Below are 23285 nucleotides of genomic sequence, written 5' to 3'. Positions count from 1 at the left end.
GCCTCCCTCCCCCCCCCCCCCCCCCCCCCCCCCCGCACACTTGGGGCTTGGGGCTCTCCTTGGCCCTGCTCTTGCGATGGTATTTTTGGGGACACATGTCCGAGCGCAGCCCCCGCGGCTCAGGCTCCCACCCGGGACGGGGGACGTGCTCCTGCAGACACATGGCTGCTAAATTTCAAGCAAATCCTCTACTTTTCACCCCCCTTTTTTTTCCCTCCCTTCCCTTCTCCCGAGCCCTCTCTCTGCCTTCCCAAAATCGTTTCCCGGTGCAATCCTGCAGCCTGAGGCGAAGGAGGAGGCGGGATGGTCCCTGCTTCCAAGACTTTTACGAACAATCGTTAAAGAAATCAACCTTTCTTTTTTCTTTTCTTTTTTCTTTTTTTTTTCTCTTCTTTTCCCTTGTGCGGAGGCCGGAGAGGTCCCTTTGATCTGCGAGGCCTGGCGTGCTACGAGCCCGCACGCCGGCTGCGTGCGGGGAGGGGGCCCTGCCACCGCGGGACCCCCCCGAGCCGGGACATGAAAGGAAGGGGGGGGTGAGGAAAGGAGAAAAAAAAAGGGGGGGCGTCCAGGGTACGGGAGATCGACCGAAGGGCTTAAATATTTCATATTCCTGGAAGCTGTCAAGGCCAAAAACAACAACACGCCTCCCGCCTCCCTCGGAGTGTTTGCAGAGGGCAGGAGCGTGTGTGCGTGCGAGGGGGCCGGGAGCCGGGGGGGGGGGGGGGGGGGGCGGGTAGAGGGTCATAAATTTTCACTTGTAATCAATCAATAATTAACTAATAGCGGAGCGTGGGCCGAGCAGGACGGCGGCGGCTAGTGACTGCACCGTCGGGCCCCACGGGGTGTCCGCGTCCTCCCCGGGTCGCTGCGGCTCCGGTGTCCCCCCCGCGACGGTGCGGTCCCAGCTCCGCGCTCCTGCCCCGCTTTCCCAGAGACTTTGGACTCGGGGCTGAAACCCCCATGGGTGGAACCCGGCTCCGCTCCCAGCAAAGCCTGGGCCGAGCTCTGCCGCACTGCTCGGCCGGGGGTCCGGGGCGGGGGGCGGCTCCCCTCCCCACCCGCGGCGATCAGCCCCGGTGGGTGCCGTGCCCCGCTCCCACGGGCCGTGGGTCCCCTGGGGGGCGGCTCGGCACTGCTGGGGCTGCCCGAGAGGTGGCGCCGGCGCCCCGCCGGACCCCCCCGCCGCCGGACCCCCCCCACCCCAGCGCCGGGTCGCCTGCATCAGCCATAAAACCATTGAGGATATCAAGACAGGCGCCAGGTGAGTAATAGACAGGATAATCCAGAGAGATTGCTCGCTGTTTACCTCCATCCACAAGCGCCACAAGAGTTACTCATTAACGTTACTATATACAAATAAGATACACAAGAGATAAAGCCATTTGCAAGTCAGAGTTACACCTGCGGTACACGGATTTCTTGCAAGGGCATGGCGAGGGGGAGGTCACCATTAGGCCCCTGGAAGGGGGGAGGGGGGCGTTAAATCAATCAGGCTGCACCCTCAGCCTTTAAAAATATTAAATAAATCGTGACCTCGAGTTTCGCGGCGCCCCAGGGCTGCCAGTGCCCGCCTGGCCTGCGGGGTGGCTACTGGCCCCCTGGGCCAGCAGGAAGGCAAGCCGGGGGGGTAGGGGTTTTTTGGGGGGTGCTCGCTTTCCTCTGAACATCAGTAGCGAATTTCCTCGCCAACTATGAAACTACCCCCCTGCACGCACAGACTGTAACCGTTGTCCCTCTGTAAGAAAGATCTGGGGGTACCAGCAGCTGGGGAGGGGCAAAAAAAATTAAGATTCCCCCATCGTTCCTGAAGCCTAATAAATGAGAGCGCGGTGGCTGCGCGGGGGTCTGTTACACACGGAAAGGTGTCTCTGGGCTGCCTCTAAGGCCGGAGCTCGGAGCAGGGGAGAGAGTTGAAAGGCATAGTGGAGGGTGGTTTTCCAGCCCGGAGGGGCTGGCAGCATCTGCCCCCTCCTCTGCTCCCTCACCCCGGTGCCCAGCCCCCCTCCCGCAGCGGCCCCAGCTCCCACCCGCGTCGAGGACCCGGGTGGAAGCCCGCTTGTGGGGCTGCAGCCAGAGGGCTGGCTGCCTGCTTCTTGGTGTGTGTGTGTGGGTAATTTCTTTTGCCAGACCCGTCCCTAAAATCCCCACCTCGCCCAGGCCAGCTCAGAGAAGCATCAGCTAAAGTGACATCCCCAGTAGCCATCACCTTGGGTCATCCCAGGGTGGGGTAAGCGGGAGAGAAAAAGTCCTGCTCAGCCCAAACCTTGCCCCCACACCGCGGCTTTAAAATGCAGACGCACACCAGCACCACCACCACCACAAAGCTGAAATGGGAAGGGTCCCGTCCCCCCAAGAAGGGGAACTGAGCAGGGTTTGATGTGCGTGGTGGGGGGATCCCGCTGGGGACTTGTTAAAAAAACGGGGGAGAAAAGCTCCATCGCCACTTTCACCCACTGAGAACCTCTTTATCTCGCCGGCGCAGAGGCCGGGGCCCGAGGGGCAGGCAACGCATGGAGCAGGATACAGGCTGGAAGTACATCCTTATAATATTTATTACTGGCGGAGGATGAATCGCTTTCCAATATACGGGCCACTAACTATTGAAGGGAGGGGGGGCGGGAATCTCTCTCACAAGGAGAAATATATATGTTCTGCTAAAGAATGCACTCATGGACTGGCAAAGGTGCAACCAGCGGCTGCCAGCTCTCCTGGATTCCCAGTGACCTCCCAGGCCACTGGTCCAGCCTGCCGCCTGGATGCCTGTCCCCGTTTCAGCCGTTTTCTACCTTAATCTCATCATATCATCAGCCCAAGGGAGAGAAGGGGCGATTCCAGGGGAGGGGTGTGTGTGTGTGTGAAACCACGAAAACAAAACCATGGATTTCCAGGTGGTAACTAACTGGAAAAGGCAATTCCTCTGCCCGGACGGGAGGGAAAACGATCCCAGCAGCACCATCAACTCCTGAGTACTTTACCTGGAAACTTTGGAGGAGGGCTGTGCATTAAAATTTAACCGATCTATTCTCTCATTCTTCACTTTTGCGTTATTAATTTATGACAGATAAAAGCATAGCTGAGCCTTTCTCATTAACTTTTCAAATGCCACTTAATATTGTTCCATTAAAAGACGTGACTTCGTAGCCTCTGGATCGACTTTAAAAGCGAGAGGAAAAGGTACAATAAACAGCTTGCTTAAAACTCGTCCTTCCCCACCAACAATTCAAACGACACCATCCCGACTGGTTCGTACTAGCTCCTTCCAGGAGAAATATCTTAATATTGGGAAGGGGATGGGGGGTGGAGGAGGAAGGCAGAAGAGGGACATATATCTTTCAACCCCTCCATCCTCCCAGGCACTTTTCGGGAGGATTGGGGTGAAGGCATTTCACAGTACGCCCAAGACATTTCAATAAAAATTTATTGAAACTTCAGTGACTTTTAAAAGGGAAAGAAAAAAAAAAAAGTACAGGAAAAAAATAGCAAGAACTTCTCAACATTTATATAACACAAAATATACCTTCATTTTTTTTTCTTTGAACCAGCTCTGAGCACCTGACTTTCAAGCCAAGAAAATATGCACTCACTCAAACAAAGACAACAATAAGCACAGTAGTAAAACTCCATCGCGGGGTTGTTTTTTTGACACACCAAGGAAACGGGGGAAAATAATACAAAGTAAAGAAAATCCTAGAATCTTCATCTTTTTTTCTCTCAAGCCACTGGAGAAGCCTGTTGTCGTGTATTAACGTATATAATTTTTTTTGTCGTCGACATCTTATGCGGAAAGTAGCGCTTTGAACACTGAAGAAATCGAGGATTAAAAGCTACCATGGCACACTGCTTTTTCTTTTATTTTTTTTAAAGGACTTTGATTAATTTTGTTACTGCTTTGCCTTTTGCATTCGGCTCCTTTACAAAAGGACGAGGTCAGGTTTTCTGGGGTGAACTCAGATTTAAAAAGTGAGCTCTCAGAAATGGGGGGATTTCTCCTCTGCGTCGGGGTGTATGTTTAAAGGAATTATGAAGCTGAAATGAAAACGACTAAAAATAAAAACAGAAGGAAAAAAAAGACAGCTGCAGTCGTATTTACAGAGATATGTACAATGTCAATAAATTAAAGTTTAATTTCGAGTATTCATATTCCACGTATTTACAAGTTATCAAATAATTACATAAATACTTTAATAATAGCGTCCGCTCTTTTCTTCTTCTCAGTATGTTTAAACCTTGTTATTGCATATACAATTAAAGAGGGAAAGCTGTGATAAACCTACAGTCAAGCTACAGAGATTTTTAGATAAAATAAATTCACTTTTTTTTTTTCCTTTCCAACTACACTTCTTACTGTTGTTGCTACAGGGAGGATGTTTAAGGTAGAGGGACGAGGGTCTTATTTTTGTTTTTATTATTATTAATAATAATTTTTTCCCTGGGATTTGAAACGAGCATTAAAAATAAACAACAAAACCCCACCGAAATAAAAAAATACCCCACCCCACCCCGCCCAAAAAAAGCAGACTACTATGGAACATGCAAAAAAAGCCACCGACTGGCTCTCAGACATCACAATAATATTTTAAACACACAGCTTCCCTTAATATTGACTAAGGGGGTTGTCGTTAACAACCCGCCCAGGAAACAACTGTTGAAGAACCGATATGCAAGTTACTTACACGCTTTTCTTTCGGAAAGAAAAAAAATCACTTCTCTTACTTAATTTTTATTCATACGTTTGTTTGATTTTTTTCTTTTATTTTTGCTTTTAGGTGCTTGTTTTTCTGTTTTTCTGTTGGTTTTTTTTTTTCCTTTTTTACACAGTTAAAAAAAAAAAAAAATAAGAGAGAGAGAGGAGGATGCTACAACCCCGCCGGTGACCTGGCTCGGCCAGCCTGCTCCCTGCGAGCAGCCTCCAACCCAGGTCGCCCACCTCGGTTCCACTCCCCCATCCCCGACCCTCTCCCCACCCTCACCCCCCCTGCTTCGCCAGATACCTTTCTGTTGGTAAGCGCGCACACAACGCCGGGGGATTTTATATTAAAAAAAATAGAAAGGGAAGAAAAAACAAAATCAAGGAGGGGGGTAAAAAAACCCCACAACAACAACAAAACAACACACTCGCGGGGTGGAGGATGTGGTTTCTTTCAAACAAAGTGCACTGCGAGACTGATTTGAAATGAGCCCCCAGAGGGCAGGGGGGTTATGGGGAGCCGCTGCGGGATCTGTCCTGCTTGGGGTCGAGCCCACTGACCAGGCGCTGGATGTTTTGCAGTTCGCTGGTGGCCGCCTCCTTGTCGGCGCCCAGTTTGGGGGAGAGGGAGACGGAGCCGGTGGAGAGGGTGGACGAACGGCTGGTGAGGTCCGAGGCGGAGTCCAGGGGCACGGAGCCGGGGCTGGCGGTCAGCCCCCCCGCCTTGCCCTCGCCGGAGCCGGCAGCCAGGCCGGGTAGGGCGGTGGTGAGGAGGCTGCTGCCGTCGGGCAGGGGCACGGGCAGCGGGTAGGGGCTGTAGCGGAGCCGCGGCCGCACGGCGCTGAGGAAGGGGTGCCGGTGCACCGAGCTGGAGGCGGCGCTGGAGGCGGCGGCCGCCGCTGCCATGTAGGTGTAGGGGTAGGGGAAGAGGCTTCCGAAGGGAGACATGGCCAGGCCCTGCGGGAAAGGAGGAGAGAGAGGAAAGGGTTACCGGCCCGCACATCCCCCCCACGGGGGATGCTCCGCGGCACCCCCACGCCAGCAGCCCCCACGCACACGCCAGTTGGGAGAGCTGACAGCGGCCAAGCTGCTGCCCACGGGACGGGATGAAGACCCGTCCTCCCAGTACCGAGGCCAAACCCACCCGCCCCCCCGAGGCAGACCCTGCCGAGGCTCAACCCCGCACGGCCCCCACATCGCCTGCCCCCTCCCGCCAGCCCCAAGAGGGGCCGCAATGAGAGAAGGGCCGTGGTGTCTCTCTCCCGCGGGAAGATTTTCTTTCGCTGGGGCAAACGCTCTGTCCAAACGCTCTGTCCCGGTGGGTACGGCCAGTTCCGCCCACCCCCCTCCCCCCCCGGGCAGCCCCCCGCCGCTCCCCCGCCGGCGGCTCCGCTCCGCAGGCTGCAACGCGCCCTGCACCGCGGAGCTGCGCGCTGGGACTGCCCGGGGGGGGGGGGGCACCAAGCCCCCGGGGCGGCGGGGGAGGGACAGAGGTCTGGCCCCGGCACAGTGTCACGGAGCACGGGAGCCAGAGGACAGCGGGGTGGGTGGAAGAGCTCCGGGAGTTCAAGGTGGGCCACCCGCCCCTTCACACACACACACCGCGGGGCTTTCCCACCTCCCAGCTTTCCCCAAACCCGGGAGAGCCGGGGATGGGTGGGGGGGACCCAAAGGGGTGCTCCGCTGCCCCCTCCTTCCCCGGGACGGCCCCCCCTGCTCCAGAGGGGCAGCGGGGGGGGGGGGGGGGGGCGGAGTGAGCTACCTGAGAAGCCAGGACGTGCTGCTGCAGATGGAAAGGCAGCGCGGCCGCCGATGCTCCCGAGAGTCCCTGGGCCGCCGCGGTGGCCATGACCGTGTTGTCCAGTCCCGAGACACCGGCGGATGCCCCGGAGACGGTGGCGAGCAGGGGCCCCATCCCCGCGGCCATGCCGGAGAAAGCCCCCCCCATGGCGAACTGCCCGGGGTGCAGCAGCAGCGGGTGCCCATTCCCCAGCGGGTTGAAGAACTGCTGGCCGGCCAGGGCGGGGGGGAAGCCGAGGTTCTGCAAGTGTCCCTGGCTGAGGTGGGCCGCGCTGTCGGTCTGCACCGTCAGGGGGGCGAAGGGCTCTTTCCCCAGCAGCCGGTTCTCATCTACCTTGGGGCCATCCCTGAGGGGGCTTTTCAGTTCCTCGCCGCTCAGGCTTCCCCCCCGGGTGCTGGAAGAGATAGTAGCCGGGCTGTGCCGCGAGTCCGGAGGGGCTTTCTCCGTCCTCTCTCGGCTCCGACTCCCCGCTGAGTCACTGGGGAAGAAGTGGCTTTTGGAGGGGCTGCCCCCCTTCTGCCGGGGGTCGTCTCCGGCGGGCGCGGCGGAGCTGGCCGGAGCTGGGGTGGTGGTCGTGCTGATTTTGCCCGACTCGTTGGCTTCTAGCAAGGGATCGTCTTTGCTGTCTGCATCGCTGTCTCCCTCGCTGGGGCAGAGATCTGCAAGACAAAGGGAGCCCGGCGCTGGGATCCGGCGCTGCGCGTCCCTAAAGCCCCCAGTCCCCGTCGGGCTGGGCAAGGGGGCACAGAGGCTTCCACGCCGGCCAGAGGTTTAGATGTAAATACTTCCTTTTTTATTATTATAATCATATAAATATACACACACCCAGCTCCCACTGCCCGCCCCATCCCAGCCAGCCCGAGCTTTACACAGGGCAGCAAAACCGGCTGCGAAACAAAGCAGCGGCCCCGGGGGAGCGACCCCCAGCCGGGTGGGGCCGGGCCAGCGGAGGCTGGGGCTGCCTGGGGCTGCGGGGACCCCCCGGGGACCCCCCTCGGCCGCGGCAGAGGCAGCGGAGCGGCAGGGACAGCACCGTCCTGCCGGCGGGTTGGAGGGCCTTGGGGATGTGTCTCCTAAGAACTTTTTCCAAGCTTTCAGCCCTTTCAATGGGCAAACTTTGAACACGCACCCCCACCCCCGCGTCCATCACCCCCTGCACCCCCACCCCCCAATCGCATGCACGGCTTCGCCGGATTCCTCTGCACTTCATCTCTTAATTTCAGCGCCCCAGGTGCGAAGCTCTGGTTTGCTTTTCGGGTCCCCTCCCCTCAGCTCGGCAGGACTTGAAACAAACGAGTAAAGCAGCAACAAAAAAGAGGTTGTTTCCTCCTCCCCCTGCACCCCCCGCCCCTGGATGGATTAATACATGTGAGAGAGCTGCAGACAGCTCCCAACCCCGCACGGAGAGAAATCAAGGGTGACTTTTCTATAACAAAGTTCGGGACTGTATCCAGGGGAAAGATCCTTCCTCTAATAACAGATTCAGAGAGGAATATTAATGGAGTGACTCCAGTTTTGAACTTTTGCCCCGTGGTCTGTCTTTGCTCCCTTGACTTGGAGCTAGCTCCTTTCTGAACCAAGGAGGGGAGGAATGAACGTGCAGCAGAGAGAGAGGGAGAGGAGGAGGGAGAGGAAGAGTGAGGAGGGCAGAGGGAAAGAATGAGAGAGAAAAAGAAGGGGAGAGGGAAAGGTGCAAAGAAAGAAGAAGAAAGCAGGAAGAAGAGGGAAATAGGGAAAGGGAAAGGTGCAAAGAAAGAAGAAGAAAGCAGGAAGAAGAGGGAAATAGGGAAAAGAAAAGAGATAAAGTGGAGAACGAAGTGAGAGGACAGAAGAGAGTAAAGAGAGAAAACAGAGAAAAGAAGGCAAGATAAAGGAAGGAAGGAATGAAGGACGGAAGGAAGGCAGGCCAGTGCCCAAGGGCAGTGGTACGGGCCAGGATCTGTCCCCCCGCAGAGCAGGCACCCAGGCTCTCCCCGTGGGGGTCCTGGGGGACCCGGGGGCCGCAGCTCTCACCTTTGAGGCTGGAAGTGCCGACGGCAGGCACGGCAGGGCAGGAGGACTGGGCGAAGCACTTGAAGGCCGTCTGCTCGTTGGAGGACTCATCCGAGGTGGGGTTTTCCTTCTTCTGCCTCTCGTCGTACACCCGCATGGACTGCAGGGTCAGCTGCTTCCTACGGGCACACGCACCCGCTGGGCAAGTGGACCCCGGCAACCCCCCCGGGGACCACCCCAGGGACCCCCCATCCCTTCCCCAGCCCCTTCTTGCGATCTCATTTGGGGATGACTGGGGCAGGGGAGTTAAGGGCCAAGGTCCCCTCGAGGGGGGAACGCTTCTCGCAGGCAGGGCTTGGCTGCTAATAAGAGGAGATTTCTTGGAAGCGGTGAGCAGCAACTCAGTGAGGGCAGATATTAAAGACAAGGGGCGGAGGGGAGAGGGAAGCATTCCCTGGAGATTAGCTTTTAAAAGGCGAGGATGTTCCAGAGATATGAGCCATCTTAATGGTTGCTAAGATTGCTAGGAAGTGGTTATTTTGTTAGGCACTTTATGTAATCTTTTCACCAACAATTAACCCCGAGTAAAAATCTATTTATATTTAGAGAGAAATTAGAAATCATTTCCGTCCTGTGGCTCCAGCATTGGCTTTATTTTCACACTGACGGACAAGAGGACCTGGCATGTGCGCATATGCATGTGTGTGTGTGTGTGTGTGCACGCTGGGCTCAGTGCTGGGCAGGGAGAAAGGCCTCTTGTTTTACATTACAGTCGTGTGTCGTGTTCCCCCCCCCCTCCTTTTTTTAAATTTTTTGTTAAAAAAGGAGAAACAGATAGATTTATTCATTATCTAAATCAAAGTGCAAACAGCTGAAATATTCTGTCTGCTGTAACAAAAGATATATCCCTCACCAAAGGAAAAAAAAAATCACCCCTTTCTCAATTTTCCCCAATATTAAAAATAAAAATCCAGTCCCATTAGAACAAGTTCTGTCTAGCTGTCTAACTGGGGCACAAACTGCGTCTGGCTGCTTTTAGAAAAATTAAGAATCTTCTATCATTAATTACTTCCATATTCACAAGACACCTCTGTCAAAACACTTTATTTATATGTTTCTCCTCCACATTTTAGTCTTTTTGACATAGTCCCCGGGAAAATGCCAGAAGAGATTGAATCAGCGATCAGCTCTGCCCTCACTTCTCCCTCTTTCCTAGTCCCAGACACAAACTATAATGTAATGTTCCCTCTCAAAATTTTAAGGGAACCTTCTTTCTCCAGTGATATTTGTTTAATGTACCACCATCCCTTTGGCCAGCCATTCCCTGCGATGTGAAAAATAAATGTGGAAAGCAGGAAAGAATTCCCATGCAATCAGTTTGGCGTTATTAACGACAAGATCCTTATGAATTTTGGCGGGGAGAAGTGTGGTTTGGAGGCGAGGCGAGGTGATTTTGACCTGTTCATGTCCTGAGCTTTACACATGAAAACCAAACGAGGTGCCTATATATAATCTGTCCAGACTCACCTTTTTTCCCTCCTTCCATTCCCGGTGTCCCGAAAACCTTTGGCAAAGGGGTTGTTGTCAATTTTTAATTGAGTGATCTATAGGATGAAAAAAAAAAAAAAAAAAAAAAGGGCAGGGGGTTGGGGCAGAGATCAGGAGATTTTGTATTAAAAAGTAACAGCAAAAAACTCCTCTCCCCAGTCCCCCCTCCAGTACTGGCAGGACCCCAGGAGGAGCAGGACAGGGCAGGGGGCAAAGGTCCCTGGGTTTGGGGTGAATCTCCCTGTTTTCCCAAGCTGGTTTGGAGGCAGCTTGCCCTCAATCCCCTGGCCAGTGACCCGGGCTGTGGTGGCAATGAAAGAGCCCCGTGTTGCTGCCATCACATCGGAATTAATTGAGCCGTGCAATGCGATCCATGCAAGTTATGCCTGTGCTTAAAACTCTTTGAATGCCATAATTAAACCGCAAAGGAATCATACCCACCCCCTTGCTATAATAAAATACTTTATATAATCGCATTATGCTCCGCGTGTCTGTTGGGGTACTGGGGGTGCCAGGAGTTGATTTTTTTTTTGGGGGGTAGTAGTGTAAGGTTTTTTTGTGAATGTTTGGGGGTCTCCTCAAGATTCAGGTTATTGCAGGGAATGGCTGTTTCTTCCTGTGTTTGGAGGGACCGGGGGGCAGAGCGGGACACCCTGCAACTCCCCGTGCCTACACATATGATGCGCAGAGAGGGATTCAAAGCTCGGCCAGGGGCTCCCCTCACTATAACGGGATACCGGGGTGGGAAAGGGGATGCTGCCTGCCCACCATTCCGCTCCCAGCCCTGGTCCTGGGCCGGGCTGAAAGCACTGCAACCCTTCAATTTGAGAGCAGAGCCGGACCCCGAAAGCAAACCCCTGCCTGCCGCTGAGTGCCGGGCAGGACCGGCCCCGGCTCCCGAGTTACCCCCACCCCCCCACCCCCCCGCCGCACACGCAGGATCAGGAAAGAGCAAGAAACCCCACTGCTCAAAAGCAGCAGGACGGTTAATCCAGGTGATCCCGGCTGTGCCTTCTGACCTGCCGGCGAGGCGGCTCCCAGGGCGCCGGAGCCGAGAGCTCCCCGCCGCTCCCGCACGCCGCTTTCCAGGCGATTTCATGGCAATCAGACAAATATGCTCATTTCTGTCCTTCACCCAAGCCGGCCCCAGCTGATAGACCGGGACGAACAGCCCTGCTGATAAGTCCCAAAGCAAAGTCTACTCTCTGTACACACATTTTCTTTCCGTTTCCTTGCAAACGCCCGGCCGCAGCGAGAGAGGAAAATCGCCCGAGCCCCGAGGGAGAAGTGGCCTTTTGGAAACCGAGGGCAGAAGGGTGCAGACTTTTAAGAGTGAAGGATGTGAGGGGACAGAGAGCGGCACAGGGAAGCTGCAGTGAGTAGGGGCTGCACATCCAGACCCTCTGCGCTTAACGCACACGCACGCAAAGTTATAATTTATAGACAGAAAAAAATCAAAGCCCCTTTTTTGGCTCCTTCGCTTCCTTCCACTTGACTTAATTATCGTAAATTCACCATTTGCCACTCTCTCAAATATACCACCTTCGTCGCAAGCGACAATAAACCAGCAGAAATGGAAAGGCAGCGTCTGCAGTGCTGCAAAACTTTCTCACACTGGCTTTTTCAGACCTTCCAGCTAAATTCAAGCGAGATACCCCTCTCTGATCAGAGCATATTTCTGCACCACAAAAAATAATAAAACACTGCAGGATGCAAAAAAAAAAAATCATAATATAATAATAATAGGAACCAGACGTGCGCTCCAGCCTTATTGCCAATTGCTGTTAAAGGAGCTAAAACAGCACAAAGGCCAGGAAAAATTACAAAATCTCCAGCCCTGCTGCTCTCCCCCCTCTCTTTCGACACACGGAGCCGATTTTTTTTCCCTCTCTCTTTTTTTCTTCCCCTCTGATGCATCTTAGATTAAATCCACACTGAGAGCAGCGATCCCCACCCCATCCTACCCCTTTCCCCATACCGGGGAGAGGTACTGGTAAAAACCCAACTAAACAGCCCCCCCTGACCTCCCTCTAACTGCCCTCGGCGAGGTCGAGTTAAGAGAGTGCTCGACCCCCTCCCCCAGCGCCTTCCCGAAGTTGGATCAAGGAGGTTTTGGGGGAAAGAAGAGGTGAGGGAGAGAGAGAAGCGGGATGGGCTTCGTGATTTTTAAGGAACAATGCAGAGTAAAAGCTCTCTTAAAAGCCAAAACACGTAAAACAAATCCTTTCTTCATCTCCTTACCTTATCATTCTGGTATGCGGTCACTGCGATGAATTCAGTCTCCGGGAAAACGTAGGTCCTGAACGTGCTATAGGGAAGCTTGAGAATATCGTTGGCTCGGACGATGTGGAACCGGGGCTGGTACTTGTGCATGGAGTTTAAAATGGTCTGGGGGCGGGGGGGCAGCGGCCGGAGCAGAGAGGGCAGAGGAGGGGAAAGAAGACGGTCAGCAGGAGCAGCACCCCCGCCTCGCACTTCCCCCAGCCATCGGCACTTTCTCCTCCTAATTTGCCTTCCCTCTCCTTCCTCCCCTCACTCCTCCTCCCCGCCGAGCACACTCCAAACACGCACACGCCTTGCAGCATCCAACAAAAAGCACTGACAGCTCCAGCTCGCCGGAGCTAGGCTCTCCCCGCCGGACCTCTTGAAGGGAGAGGAGGGGGGCAATCCCAGCAGAACTCTCCTAGGAGAGCGGGAGAAGCTGTTTGGGTTCTGGCTGCAACGTCTTTTGATTTCAAAGTGAAAAAAAGTAATAAAATAAAATCAAGTAAAGCAGCAGCAGCAGCTACAATAGCAACGCCACCACGAGAGCCTTGGCTAGGTCTAATTGCTCGCCCCAATCCACTTAAGGCCTTCTGCAAAAGGCAAAAATGTATCGTCTAATCAAATCACAGCCAGCAAATGCAATCTTCGGCACATTAGAGATCCCCCGACCGCGGCCACCACCAGCAACCCCTGGCTCCAAGGCGGAGGCTTTCCCAGGAATAGAAAGAAATGGCAAGGATCGTCCGAGCACTTATCAGCAGGTTTGTTTGATTTCACTCTTAGGGTAAGTTTTTATCTCTGCACACCCAGTAAATGTAAAGGAGCGGACAGACATGAATGGGCAACTTGACCTCTGATTTTGGTCCCTGTTTATTTTCACTCCGGCTTGCTTTACATTATCCAGATTAATATATATTTAAATGTTTGCGTACTTAGGCCTTTAAGCCCTTTATACACATATGCATATCATTTTCCTACGCTTAAAAAGTATGATCAACTCTATTAAAAAAATAAAATATAGATAGAGATATATATGAAGTCACCACAGCTCCGAGAAATACCGAGTTGTGCTATGCTGGAAATGTATCGCTAAAGTTAATGCTGACTGGCACGGAGAGGTTACAGAATAAGCTCGAGTGTTTAGACCTGACCTCAACAACAGAAAAAATCACGGAATATTATAAAAGCGGGCAGATGCGCCTGGCGGGGGGATTCATTCCCAGTTTCCCCACACTCCAGCCACCGCGGGAGCTGCCAGCCGGGGCTGTGGGCACGGCTCCGGCCCAGCAGCCGCTGCGCTCCTGGGAGGGTCCCCCCCACCAGGACCCCCGCTCCGGCCAGGCAGCGAGGGAGGGGAAGGGGGGCACGGGGGAAGGTGTAAAAGGCACTCACAAATCCGTGCTTGTCAGAGATGTTGTTAGTGAGCTTCAGCTTGTGAAAGGTGACGACTTTGGACATCCATTGTTCGCCGGTGGCCGGGCTGTCCGGGTGGATGTACATTCTCTTTGGCATTTCAGGGTCAGCTTTGCCGGCTACCATCCACCGGGAATTATGGAATTTGTACCTACAATCATCAGCCGCCACAATATCCATCAACAAAATGTACTTGGCCTTTTTATCCAGTCCAGTGCATCTCACTTTAAATGGAGGAAACATTCTCCTATGGGCGGGGGGGGGGGGGGGGGGGGGGGAAGAGAGAGGTAAAGAAAAGACAAGACAAAAATAAAATAAAAATTCATTACAGCATTTAAATAAGCTCCTGAATCTCGGTAGCGTGTCTACCAAGCAATCGCTTCAGCTCTCAGAAGCAGAAAAGTCGTGTGTGTCGTCCCCCGCCCAGCAAAAAGGCTTCACCCCCGCCCCCAACAAAAAGATTTCTCAAACACTTAAAAGTTTCAGGAGAAAATGGTCCCTGGGATGGAAGGCGGAGGGGAGAGGTACGTGCTCCCTGGAAATCAGCGGGCGCCTACCCTCTGCCAGTCCTAAACTGCAAAGCCTCATCTGGGGCTCTCGGGTCTCTCCCTATTTCCCTTTTCGCCTGCTAAACAAAGACATGGGAACAGATTGCACCCCGAGAAAATAAATATTCCACATTATTATAACCTAGTCCACCGACGAAGAGTGGAGAGGGAAGTTTTCCCACTTTGCAGAGGAGGAGAAAAAAAAACCAAAACCCTACCGTGAGGGCAGAGTGGCTGCCGTGGCTTCCCACGCCACAGCCGGCCGGTGACACCCCAATCGTGCAGAGGGCTCCCTGCAACCCCGCTCCCCTGCACGCCCCAGTCCAGCTCCAAACTGGAACAGGATACCACAAATTTGCTGTTTATTATATCGAGCGGTTGGCATTCAGCAATCTCAACTTAAAAGGAAACACATGACTTTGCAACTTGTAAGAGCGCTTAACACTCGCCGAGGTTCTCCCGCAAAAACTTTTGACCACAATTAACAAAGAAAACTTCGGGAAAGCAGTAAAATGGGCGAGGGGATTATTTTTCCCCTCCTCCTTGCTGGTCTTTGTTTGTTTGTTTTTTTTCCCCTGAGCCTGTAGCCTGCAACTGGTGCTCTGCAAGTAGGTGAGGCTCCAGCAAGGCAGCTGAAGGCCATCTAAGAAGACTTTTCAGGAGTGGCTTCCTCGAGTTATTCTCCTGGCAAATTACACGCAAATTGTTTGGGAGGTTTCTAAGAGAGTCCCTTATAAAAACACCCGGGTGGGAAGGGGGTTTTCTCCTTGTATGTCATCACAGCGATAGGCAGAGTTGTAAAAGAGCACAGATGTCAATGAGTAGCGAATACAGAGAGGGATTTCAGATGGGTAAACCTATAAAAAGCAGAAATGCTGAGCGTGGACGTGCCGTGTATGTTCATTCATTCCCACGTGAAGATTATATAAATACAGGGACAGGCAGCATGGAGCTGCAAACCCTTCCCCGCCACCACAGCAGCGGCTGCAGGACCGCTGGGTATTTTCGTCAGCTTTTTGTGCATTTCCAGATCTAATTAGTCAGCACAAATGCACGCCTAGATCCCGGTAGAGAGAGAGGCATAAGCGAAGGAACTGATAAACCGATCCTATCTGCCTTTCTGCAGCTCCTGCCTCACCAGCAGCCATGCACCGCTCCACAGAATTTTTCCTTTATTCCCCTTTCTCTTTCTCAAGGAAGAAAAAAATACATGTAGCAAAGCTGAAGTCAGGCCAGCTCCTTTTCCAACCCCAAATTATTTTCTCTCTGCTACCAGCCTTCTCCAGAAAGCATTAAGCTACTGAACCATGAAGGGACCCTCTCACCCCCTGCACACGCTGAGCAGGGCCAGCTCGTGGTTGAGCCTTTCCCTGCAGCATGGTGCCCGAGATGGGCTTGGATCTTCAGCCGCCTAAAACTTTCTGTAATTCCAGGTGAAAGGAGTTTTATGGAGAAAAGTGCCGGTGAAACAGCCTTGCTTTGGAGCAGCCTGGTGGGGTGCAGGGATTGGGGGGGGGGGGGGGGGGGGGGAGAGGCACGAACCCCGACCCAGACCTACCTTCCCGATTTGGTAATCACCATCTCCGTGCCTCTTTTATGGAATTGCTCCCAAAGCTCTTTGGCTTCCAGATGCACTTTCGGATCATCTTCCACCTCTTCTTCTGGCTCCAGAGTTTTTAAAGGCCTCAGATGGGCTGCTGCCTGGTGACCCAGGGAAGAAAAGGGGATACCAGTCTCTGCAGCCCCCACTAACTGATCCATGATGGGTTTAGCCAGAGCCCCGGGAAGGGAGAGGGCGGCTGCCCCGTTGGGAGGTAAAGCCAGAGCCGGGAAGAAGGGAGGCTGATGTCCCAACACTGCGCTCATGGCAAAGTCCGGTGCCCGGTGAGGTAAAAAAGGATGATAAGCCATGCTTGTCCCAGGGATTACTGGATCTCTCATCGGTATATTCATCCACTCCACTCCTCGGTCTTCCTACTGCTGGAGTAGTCCCGGAGTGGTTTCTAACAGCACATCATGAAGAAGAAAAATTAAGATAGTAACAATAACAGCAATAAAGCACCAAAAAAAAAAAAAAAAAAAAAGGGTGGGGGGGGGAAACAAGCTCTAGAAAGCACAGTACATGGGGGGAGAGGCAGAACTTCTACAGCCTACAACTTCCCGAGCCGGGGCACATCCCCAGCCCTCGGGACAGCGGATTAACAGGATTGTTCATTATTAGTCTTGCTTTTTTTGTGTTCGGCCTCTGCGTTTGTTTTGTTGATCTTTTTTTTTTTCTTTTTTTTTTTCTCCGGAGTGGAAGTCCGTGCGCTGGAAAAGAAACGCCGAAGAAGGGAAAAAAAAAAAAAATCCACCGGGTTCGCTGTCTGCTCCTGTTGCCGCAGAAGGGCTGGACAAGCCGAGATCTTTTTTTTTCTTCTTCTTTTTTCTCTTAGTCTCAATCTCCCTTCTCTTCTTTCGTGGCGGAGGGTGACGGCTCGAAGCTGGGTTTTCTTTTTGGGTGGCTGGCTCTCCCCCCCCCCCTCCCCCCCACCCCTCCACCTTTCCTCCGTACGGTCAGGCTGCAGAGCAGAGGCTGGGAAGGGAGGGAAAGCAGAAAGAAGCAAACAAACCCACCCCCCCTCGCCGACCGAGGAAGGCTCCTGAGCAACCTTCAGCAGCAAAAAACTTGTAGGGAAATCTCGTTTCCGCCTCGCCTTCCCCCCTCTCCAAGCAGGAGCTGGTCAGGTTGCCCTGATTTCCATCAGGATCTCTTCTTTCTTTCACCCTCCTCCTTTCCTTTTTTTTTATTTTTTTCCCCTCTCTTTCTCTTTCACTCTGCCTTAAAAAAAAAAAAAAATCTGGAAGAATTACGCTCTTGTCTCCTCTCCAGCAGCGCTCCAGCAAAGGAGAGAGGGAGAAAGAGAGAGGGAAAGAGAAAGGAAGAGAAAAAGGGGGGGAGAAAGAGAGGAAAAGAGAGAGAGAGAGAGAGAGGGAGAAGGAGCCTCTCAGCTCTGAGAATTCCCTGTGAGCCTGTGCTCTGCGTGCACCGGATTGTATGGATGTGTTGTGGGTTACAGGGGAGCTGCAGCCTCCTTGATTGGCCCTTTGACGCTTTCGGACCAATTGTGAGGCTCCATAGGCGTGGTTTTGACAGGTCGAGTGGAAGGGGGACAGAGCCGAGTTATAAAAAGAAGGTGTCGGAAACTGTAACGCTGCAGCAAAGCATCACTAGTACTCCGGGCCGTGTGAATATGTCAACATGATCAGAGGGGAGGGAGCAGGCAGCGCCGGGGAGGGCGGCCGGCGGCACCCGCCTCTAGGGGGGGTGCTGGGGGCCGCCTCGCCCCCCGGCCCCGGCGCGGCGGCAGGCTGGGCACTTCCCTGCGCTCTCCGCCGGCCGGCCGCCCGGTAGGATCTTCCAAAGCAGCGGCTGCTGGCAGCGCTGGAGGGCGGCGAGGGCGCGCCGGGAGCGGGGGGGGTCCACGCGTGGGGGTGGGGGTGGTGGAGGGGTGGGGGTGGGGATGTCCGGCGCTGCGTGCCCCCCGCCGTACCGCACCACACCGCACCGTTCCGGGCGCTGCGGCCCCACCGTGCCCCCCCCCCTTCTCGCCCCAGACCCACCTCGGGCGGCCGCGGGGCCCGCCGCACCGCTCGCCCATCCTCGCCGCGTCGCGGCTGCCGCCGGTCCCCGCAGCCGCCGGAGTTGGTGTCACCCCCGGTGTCCCCCCCTCCCCCCGGGAAAGCTGCTTTCTTTACACGAGACAGAACCTCCAGGCCGGGGGCTGGTCGCCTTCCTTCCCCCCGCAAACCTTGGGACGAGCCCCGGGGGGTGGGAGCCGGCGCGGAGGCAGCTCTGCGGGGCTCCCTCGGCCCCGGCTGCCCGAGCGGCCGCGGCCGCCGTTATTATTGTCCTGGTGGGCGGCTGCGGGCTGCGGCGGGGCGGGCGGGGGCCGCCGCCCGGCTCAGCCCCGGGCCCGGCGGCTGCTAATCGCGGGGGGCAGCTAAAAAAAAAAAAGGGATTTTTTAAATTCATTATTCTTTTTTTTTTTTTGTCTTCTTTCTTTCCTCGCCGCGGAGGATTAAAGCCACTCGGCTGGCACCGGCGCCGAGAGGGTTACGCTCCCACACCCCTCCTCTTCCATGAGGTGCGCGGGGAGGAGACGGGAAGTGCGGCGTTCCCTGCGCCCGGCCGGGGCAGCGTCGGGGCGGGGGGGCCATCCCCGGGCTGCCCATCCCCGGGCCGCCCCCCACGGCCGGGCCCGCATGGAGCCACCCCCCCACCCCCCCGGGAAGGCATCACGCGTGGGGCTGCGCCGGCCCAATGGAGAGGGACGAACCGGGCGGGATCCGCCTGGGAAGTTTCTGGGAAGACACGTTCCCTGGGGGTGACAGTCCAGGGCAGCAAGAGGGGGCTTGCGGCTCTGTGCGTGTCGCGGGAGCCGTGGGCACGCAGGGCACGGGGCGCCCACGCGTGACAGCCCAGCGCGGGGAGGTGCCGAATCATCACCCACACCATCCCGGGGGGGGGGGGGGGAAGGGGCTGGGGAGTCTCCCGACACCCCATCCTGCTTGAAAGAGGGGAAGATAATCCTGCGGGAGCGGAGCGGAGGAGTGCGGGGGCTCGGCACTGGCTGCGCGCAGATGGGAGCGGAACCTCTAAAGTGATTAGCTCTTCTAACATTGCATTTTTGACGCACATGGTTAAGAGCGCTTGGCGCCAGCTTGGTGAAGTCCCTGTAGTAACCAGCGTCTAGGATCTCTTTGCATTCACCAAAATATCTCCCCTTTGGTCGGGAGTGGGGGTGGATGGAGAAAAGAGGAGGAGGGAGGAAAGGAAGCGGGAGTAATGCGTTCAAAGGGGGGGGGGGGGGGGGGGGCGGCAAGGCTGATGTGTTTCGCGAAGCCAGGAGCTTGGCTACCCGCGCAGCGCTGGGATGGGCTGTGGCAACTCGTTATCAATGACGAGTAGGACTCTTCCCAACCTCTGCTCGGAACCGGTTCTCGGGCTCCTGCCGACAGCCGCCGCGGCGGAGGGAACCCCCAGACCCAATGCCAGCCTTTTAACAGAGCCCACAGCAAACGCCTGGCGGCTTCAAGAAGTTTACCGCAATTTGCCCCAACCAGGCCACCGGTCTCTCCCGGGGACCAGGCGGTGCCCAGGCAAGTGCCCACGGGCTCCCGCAGGACAAGCATAGCCGCCCGGAGCCTCGCCGCGCCCGCACCCCAGCGCCCACCCCTCCGGAGCGCGCCCTGGGCGCGGCGGCAGAGGCCGGAGCCGCTGCCGCCCTCCGCGCCTCCCCGCACCTTGCACCGCACTTGGCACCCACCCGCGCAGCGAAATAAAATGTTTGCCGCTTATGATTTCCAATTTCAGCGTCTGGCTAATGGCGTGCAAACTTCCGCCAGTTCCGAGTGACCTCCCCGACGAAGCCCCCTGGAGACTCGTATTATGAAGGGAGGCTGCACTAATCTAAGATCAAAAGCGGGAAGGTGCGAACAGTCTTTGTCTCCCTTCGGCCGCCTCATTCCCCCTTCTGTGTGTGATAAATCTACCCTGGCGCCGACTGCGCGCTGGATGATTAATTTGCAAGCAAACAAAAGGGACCTGATGGCCAGCCATCTTAGTTAAATATTGGCCAGTGCTTCCAGCTACTTGTTAGCCGCCTCTTTGCCAGAAATAAATAAATAAGCGAGGCGCAGAAATAAATAAATAAGGAGTCCCGCAGAAATGAATGGCAAAGCGAAGGGGTGGAAGGCGGGGTAAAGAAAAAAAGGAGAGCGGGGCGGCCGACGGTGAAGAGCCGGGCGCGGGGCGGAGGTGGGGATGGGGCTGGTGGCGGGGGGAGGTCGGGTGAGATAGCACGGCGCGATAGCCGCTGCCCCCGCGCCTCCCGGCCGTCTGCAGGCTGGGCTTGCACCAAGGCCGACACTATCTTGGCTCTTCAAAGAGGCATGAAAGGTCCCCGCTGTCTCCCCGGAGCGCGGCCAGGCCGGGGCTCTCTGATCTCAGAGCACAAGAGCTAAAGGCCGGGGCGGGGGGAGCGGCTCCCACCTTCCCCAGCTCTGCCCCGCTCCCTGGGGCCGCCACCGCCAGCACCTCGCTGGGTTTTCCCTGGTCCAGTCCAGACCCTGGGCCTTTGGTGGCTGAGCAGCTGGGAGAGCCCCACTTGCTCAGATTTCACCCTCCTAAGCAACTTTTAGCGTTTGCACGAGAGCTCGGGGCGTGCAGCGAGCCTGCCCCGTGCGTGTGTTGGAGGTGTGGGAGGAGAGAGGTTCCGGCTCTCCCGGTGGCCTGAAGAGCCAGCTGGAGGAAGGAGGCAAGAAGAAAATAAAGCAGCCCAGCTTTTGGGCCCACACGTCCTCTCCCAGGCCTGTGGGAGCAGCTCCGAGGCGTGTGTGTGTGCGTGGAGGGGTTGTACGTGTGCTACACAACCTCTGTGTGTGTACGTGGAGGTGCTGTGTGGGTGCGTGCCACCAGGAAGGATTCGCGCCCTGGGGTACACCGCAAATCCCTGTTCCCATAGCAAAACCTGAGGGGTCTCTTGCAACCCCACGTGTGCTGGGTGCTCATAGGTGCTCTGCAGGAGAGGACAAACCTTGGTGCGTGGTGAACAAGGCCAACGTGCACAACCTAAGTGGGGTTTTGCATCCTATCGATGCATTTCCTTATCATGCTGCCGGTCAGGTCCCAAGGATCCCCAGGGGCTCAGACGCATCCTTGCCTGCCAGCCACCCTGCACCCTGCAGGATTCATCCCTCTCCTCCCTCCCTTTCCCCCAGCAACGCAGCCTCCACTCTGTCTCCAGCTCTTTGGAAGGCAACACCCCACCGTGGCTGCGCTGTGTTTATCCGAAATAAAACCCACTGGGCTGGTTTACTTTGGCAGGTTTGCAGTAAATACTGGCTGGAGTGCGGGGGGCGTCTGGAGAGCAGCGATTACACACTTCTTCCGAGGGAAACTCTTCCCTGCCCTGTGCAGGCCCTTCCCCAGCCCAGCAAAAGGTGTCAGGACACGGGGGCCGTGTTGACACAGCTCCATCCCAGAGTGGCACTGCAGGCCACAAGTGTAATGAAGTGGGTCCCTTAGGGAGTGAGTCTATATACTCGGACTATATAAATTGCTACGGGGAGAGGGGGTGTCACCACAGCAGCTCTTCGCTTCTCCCTTTAGTAGAGCCCTTCCTCTAATTGCCAGTTGAATTTCACAGGAAGCCTGGCCTGAAAACTTTGCAAAATAACCTGCCTGGGTCTGGAAGGGCATGGTAAGGCATTAGAAACAGCAAGAAGAAAAAAAAAAAACATGTCTCTCTGAGCAGGCTGGACCCCACCGTGTCCCACTGCAATCAAAGAGGCTGTTCCCATCTCTCTGAACAGAAGCAGAGGAGGGAGCTGGGGGTCAGGTCCCCTTCCCAGCGCAGCTGAGCTTTGTAGGGCTGGGGTGAGCCCAGAGACAACTTACATGTGTCTCGTTGGAGCACTGGAGAAAAAAAGAAAAGAAAGCAGCAGTTGGAGAGGTTTCTTACTCTCCAGACCTTGCCGGGACGCGACCCTCTGGGAAAGGCTGCTCGTGCCCCCAGCACTGACCACGTCAGAGCCACTGCAGGGTCAGGCACCACTGTCCCCCCCAGCCCAGGGTCACCACGGTGCTGGCAGCAGGCTGTCCCCTGCAGCCCCCATCTCCTCGCTCCTCCTGAGCCCCCTGGCCTGGCATGGCTCCTGCCAGGTGCCGGCTGTGGTAGAAGCGCAAACATCAGGGCTCCAGGATTATGGTTTTTCACTCCCCTCACAAACATCACTCGCACTTGGATCACCATCCCTGCTCCAGTTCCTCCCCTCCCCACAAGACCTGTGTTCAGCTTGTCCGTCCCTAGTCAGCTCTGATGCTCTCCACTTGTCTCCACGTTACCACCGATGGGAAAAGAAAATAAAGGATCACCCAGCGCTGCCTCCCGCAGGTTTCCCCTCTGCCTCCTGGCCAGGCCCAGCCTCACCGACTGGGGCAAATTAGGGCACAGCAAGGTTTAAGGACAGTCCTCTTCTCTCCCTCTTTTATCCTTTTCCAGCCGTTTTTGCACCACTCAGTTTCTCCTTGCCACAAGGCATCACCCGCTGCACACGTACCCCCGATGGCCCTTTCCACCCCTTCAGTCTTGCTCTTCTCACCAGTGTGCTGCTGGCAGAGGTGAAACGCAAGTCCTGCTCCCTCCCTTGCCTTCCCTACACCCATCCTTCTGCTTCCACCATCGTTGGCCAAGCAGAAATTGTAAATAGAGTTCACTATTTGGATAAGGGTGGGGTTTTTTGGTTGGGTTTTTTTTGTTTTGTTTTGTTTTGTTTTTTAAATAGCCAGGCGTATACATACAGTTTGCCGCTCAGGAAGTAGCACTAATTGTCGTTTCCTATAGTCAAACAGATCTATCTTTTCAATGCTGTCTTTGTGTGTCTGCGTGCGAGGGAGAAAGAGGGAAGGAGTGGATACGTTTATTCAATTATTTAAACACACACACCACAACAACAGTACCGAGGAAGGACGGTTCCCCCCGCAGCAGCCCTCCAGCTCTCCAGATGCGACACTGCACAGCCCCCCACCCCCACCCCCCCCCCCCCGCCTCCCTGCAGACCCAGTAGAACCAGGCACTCAGAGCACCCTCCAAAGAAACCGATTTTATCTGCTTTGACCATCAGCCGTGTTCTTTAACAACCCAGAACCAGAGTCTTTCCCATCTCCATCCCCCTCCCGGGGTCTCCTCCGTGCCCCCCGCCCCGCAGGGTGGGCGGGCAGCATCCCCCGGGGCTGCAGAGCGGTGCTGAGCTCCCCCCCGGGTACACGGTAGCCGCCGGGTGCCATCGGAGCAGGGAGGGGATCCGGGAGCCTCTGGCACCGGCGCTGACACGCTTTGCTCCCGTTTTCTTCAAGATGCCACCAAGTCAGCCGGCCATCGATTGATACCTCGGCCCGGGGGAGCGGGGGGAGGACCAGCTGTTGCAAAAGGACATGGTAAATCTAATAGGGGCTGCTGTCAATAGAGAAATGACAGAAAAGAAGAAT

At 55.5% G+C, this 23285-nt stretch overlaps 1 protein-coding gene across 2 annotated transcripts; it reads right to left on the bottom strand.

Moving 5' to 3' along the window:
* Positions 1-4099: 4099 nt before the first annotated feature.
* TBX3 (T-box transcription factor 3) lies at positions 4100-17276 on the bottom strand. 2 transcript variants are annotated; one of them, XM_037388301.1, is made up of 8 exons: positions 16871-17276; positions 15813-16257; positions 13686-13953; positions 12270-12416; positions 10008-10084; positions 8502-8659; positions 6450-7147; positions 4100-5644 (listed from the first exon to the last, which is right to left on the bottom strand). In XM_037388301.1, the coding sequence occupies exons 2-8, from the start codon at positions 16205-16207 to the stop codon at positions 5198-5200; spliced, it is 2190 nt and encodes a 729-aa protein (XP_037244198.1). In that variant the 5' UTR covers positions 16208-16257; positions 16871-17276; the 3' UTR covers positions 4100-5197. The 2 variants fall into 2 exon arrangements, with proteins under 2 accessions (XP_037244198.1, XP_037244282.1); XM_037388385.1 differs by lacking the exon at positions 16871-17276 and having other exon boundaries at positions 13686-13857; positions 15813-16755.
* Positions 17277-23285: the final 6009 nt, after the last annotated feature.

The sequence above is a fragment of the Falco rusticolus genome, chromosome 1, assembly GCF_015220075.1.
Source record: "Falco rusticolus isolate bFalRus1 chromosome 1, bFalRus1.pri, whole genome shotgun sequence".
Lineage (NCBI taxonomy): Eukaryota > Metazoa > Chordata > Aves > Falconiformes > Falconidae > Falco > Falco rusticolus.
This window is presented reverse-complemented; position numbering and strand designations above follow the sequence as displayed.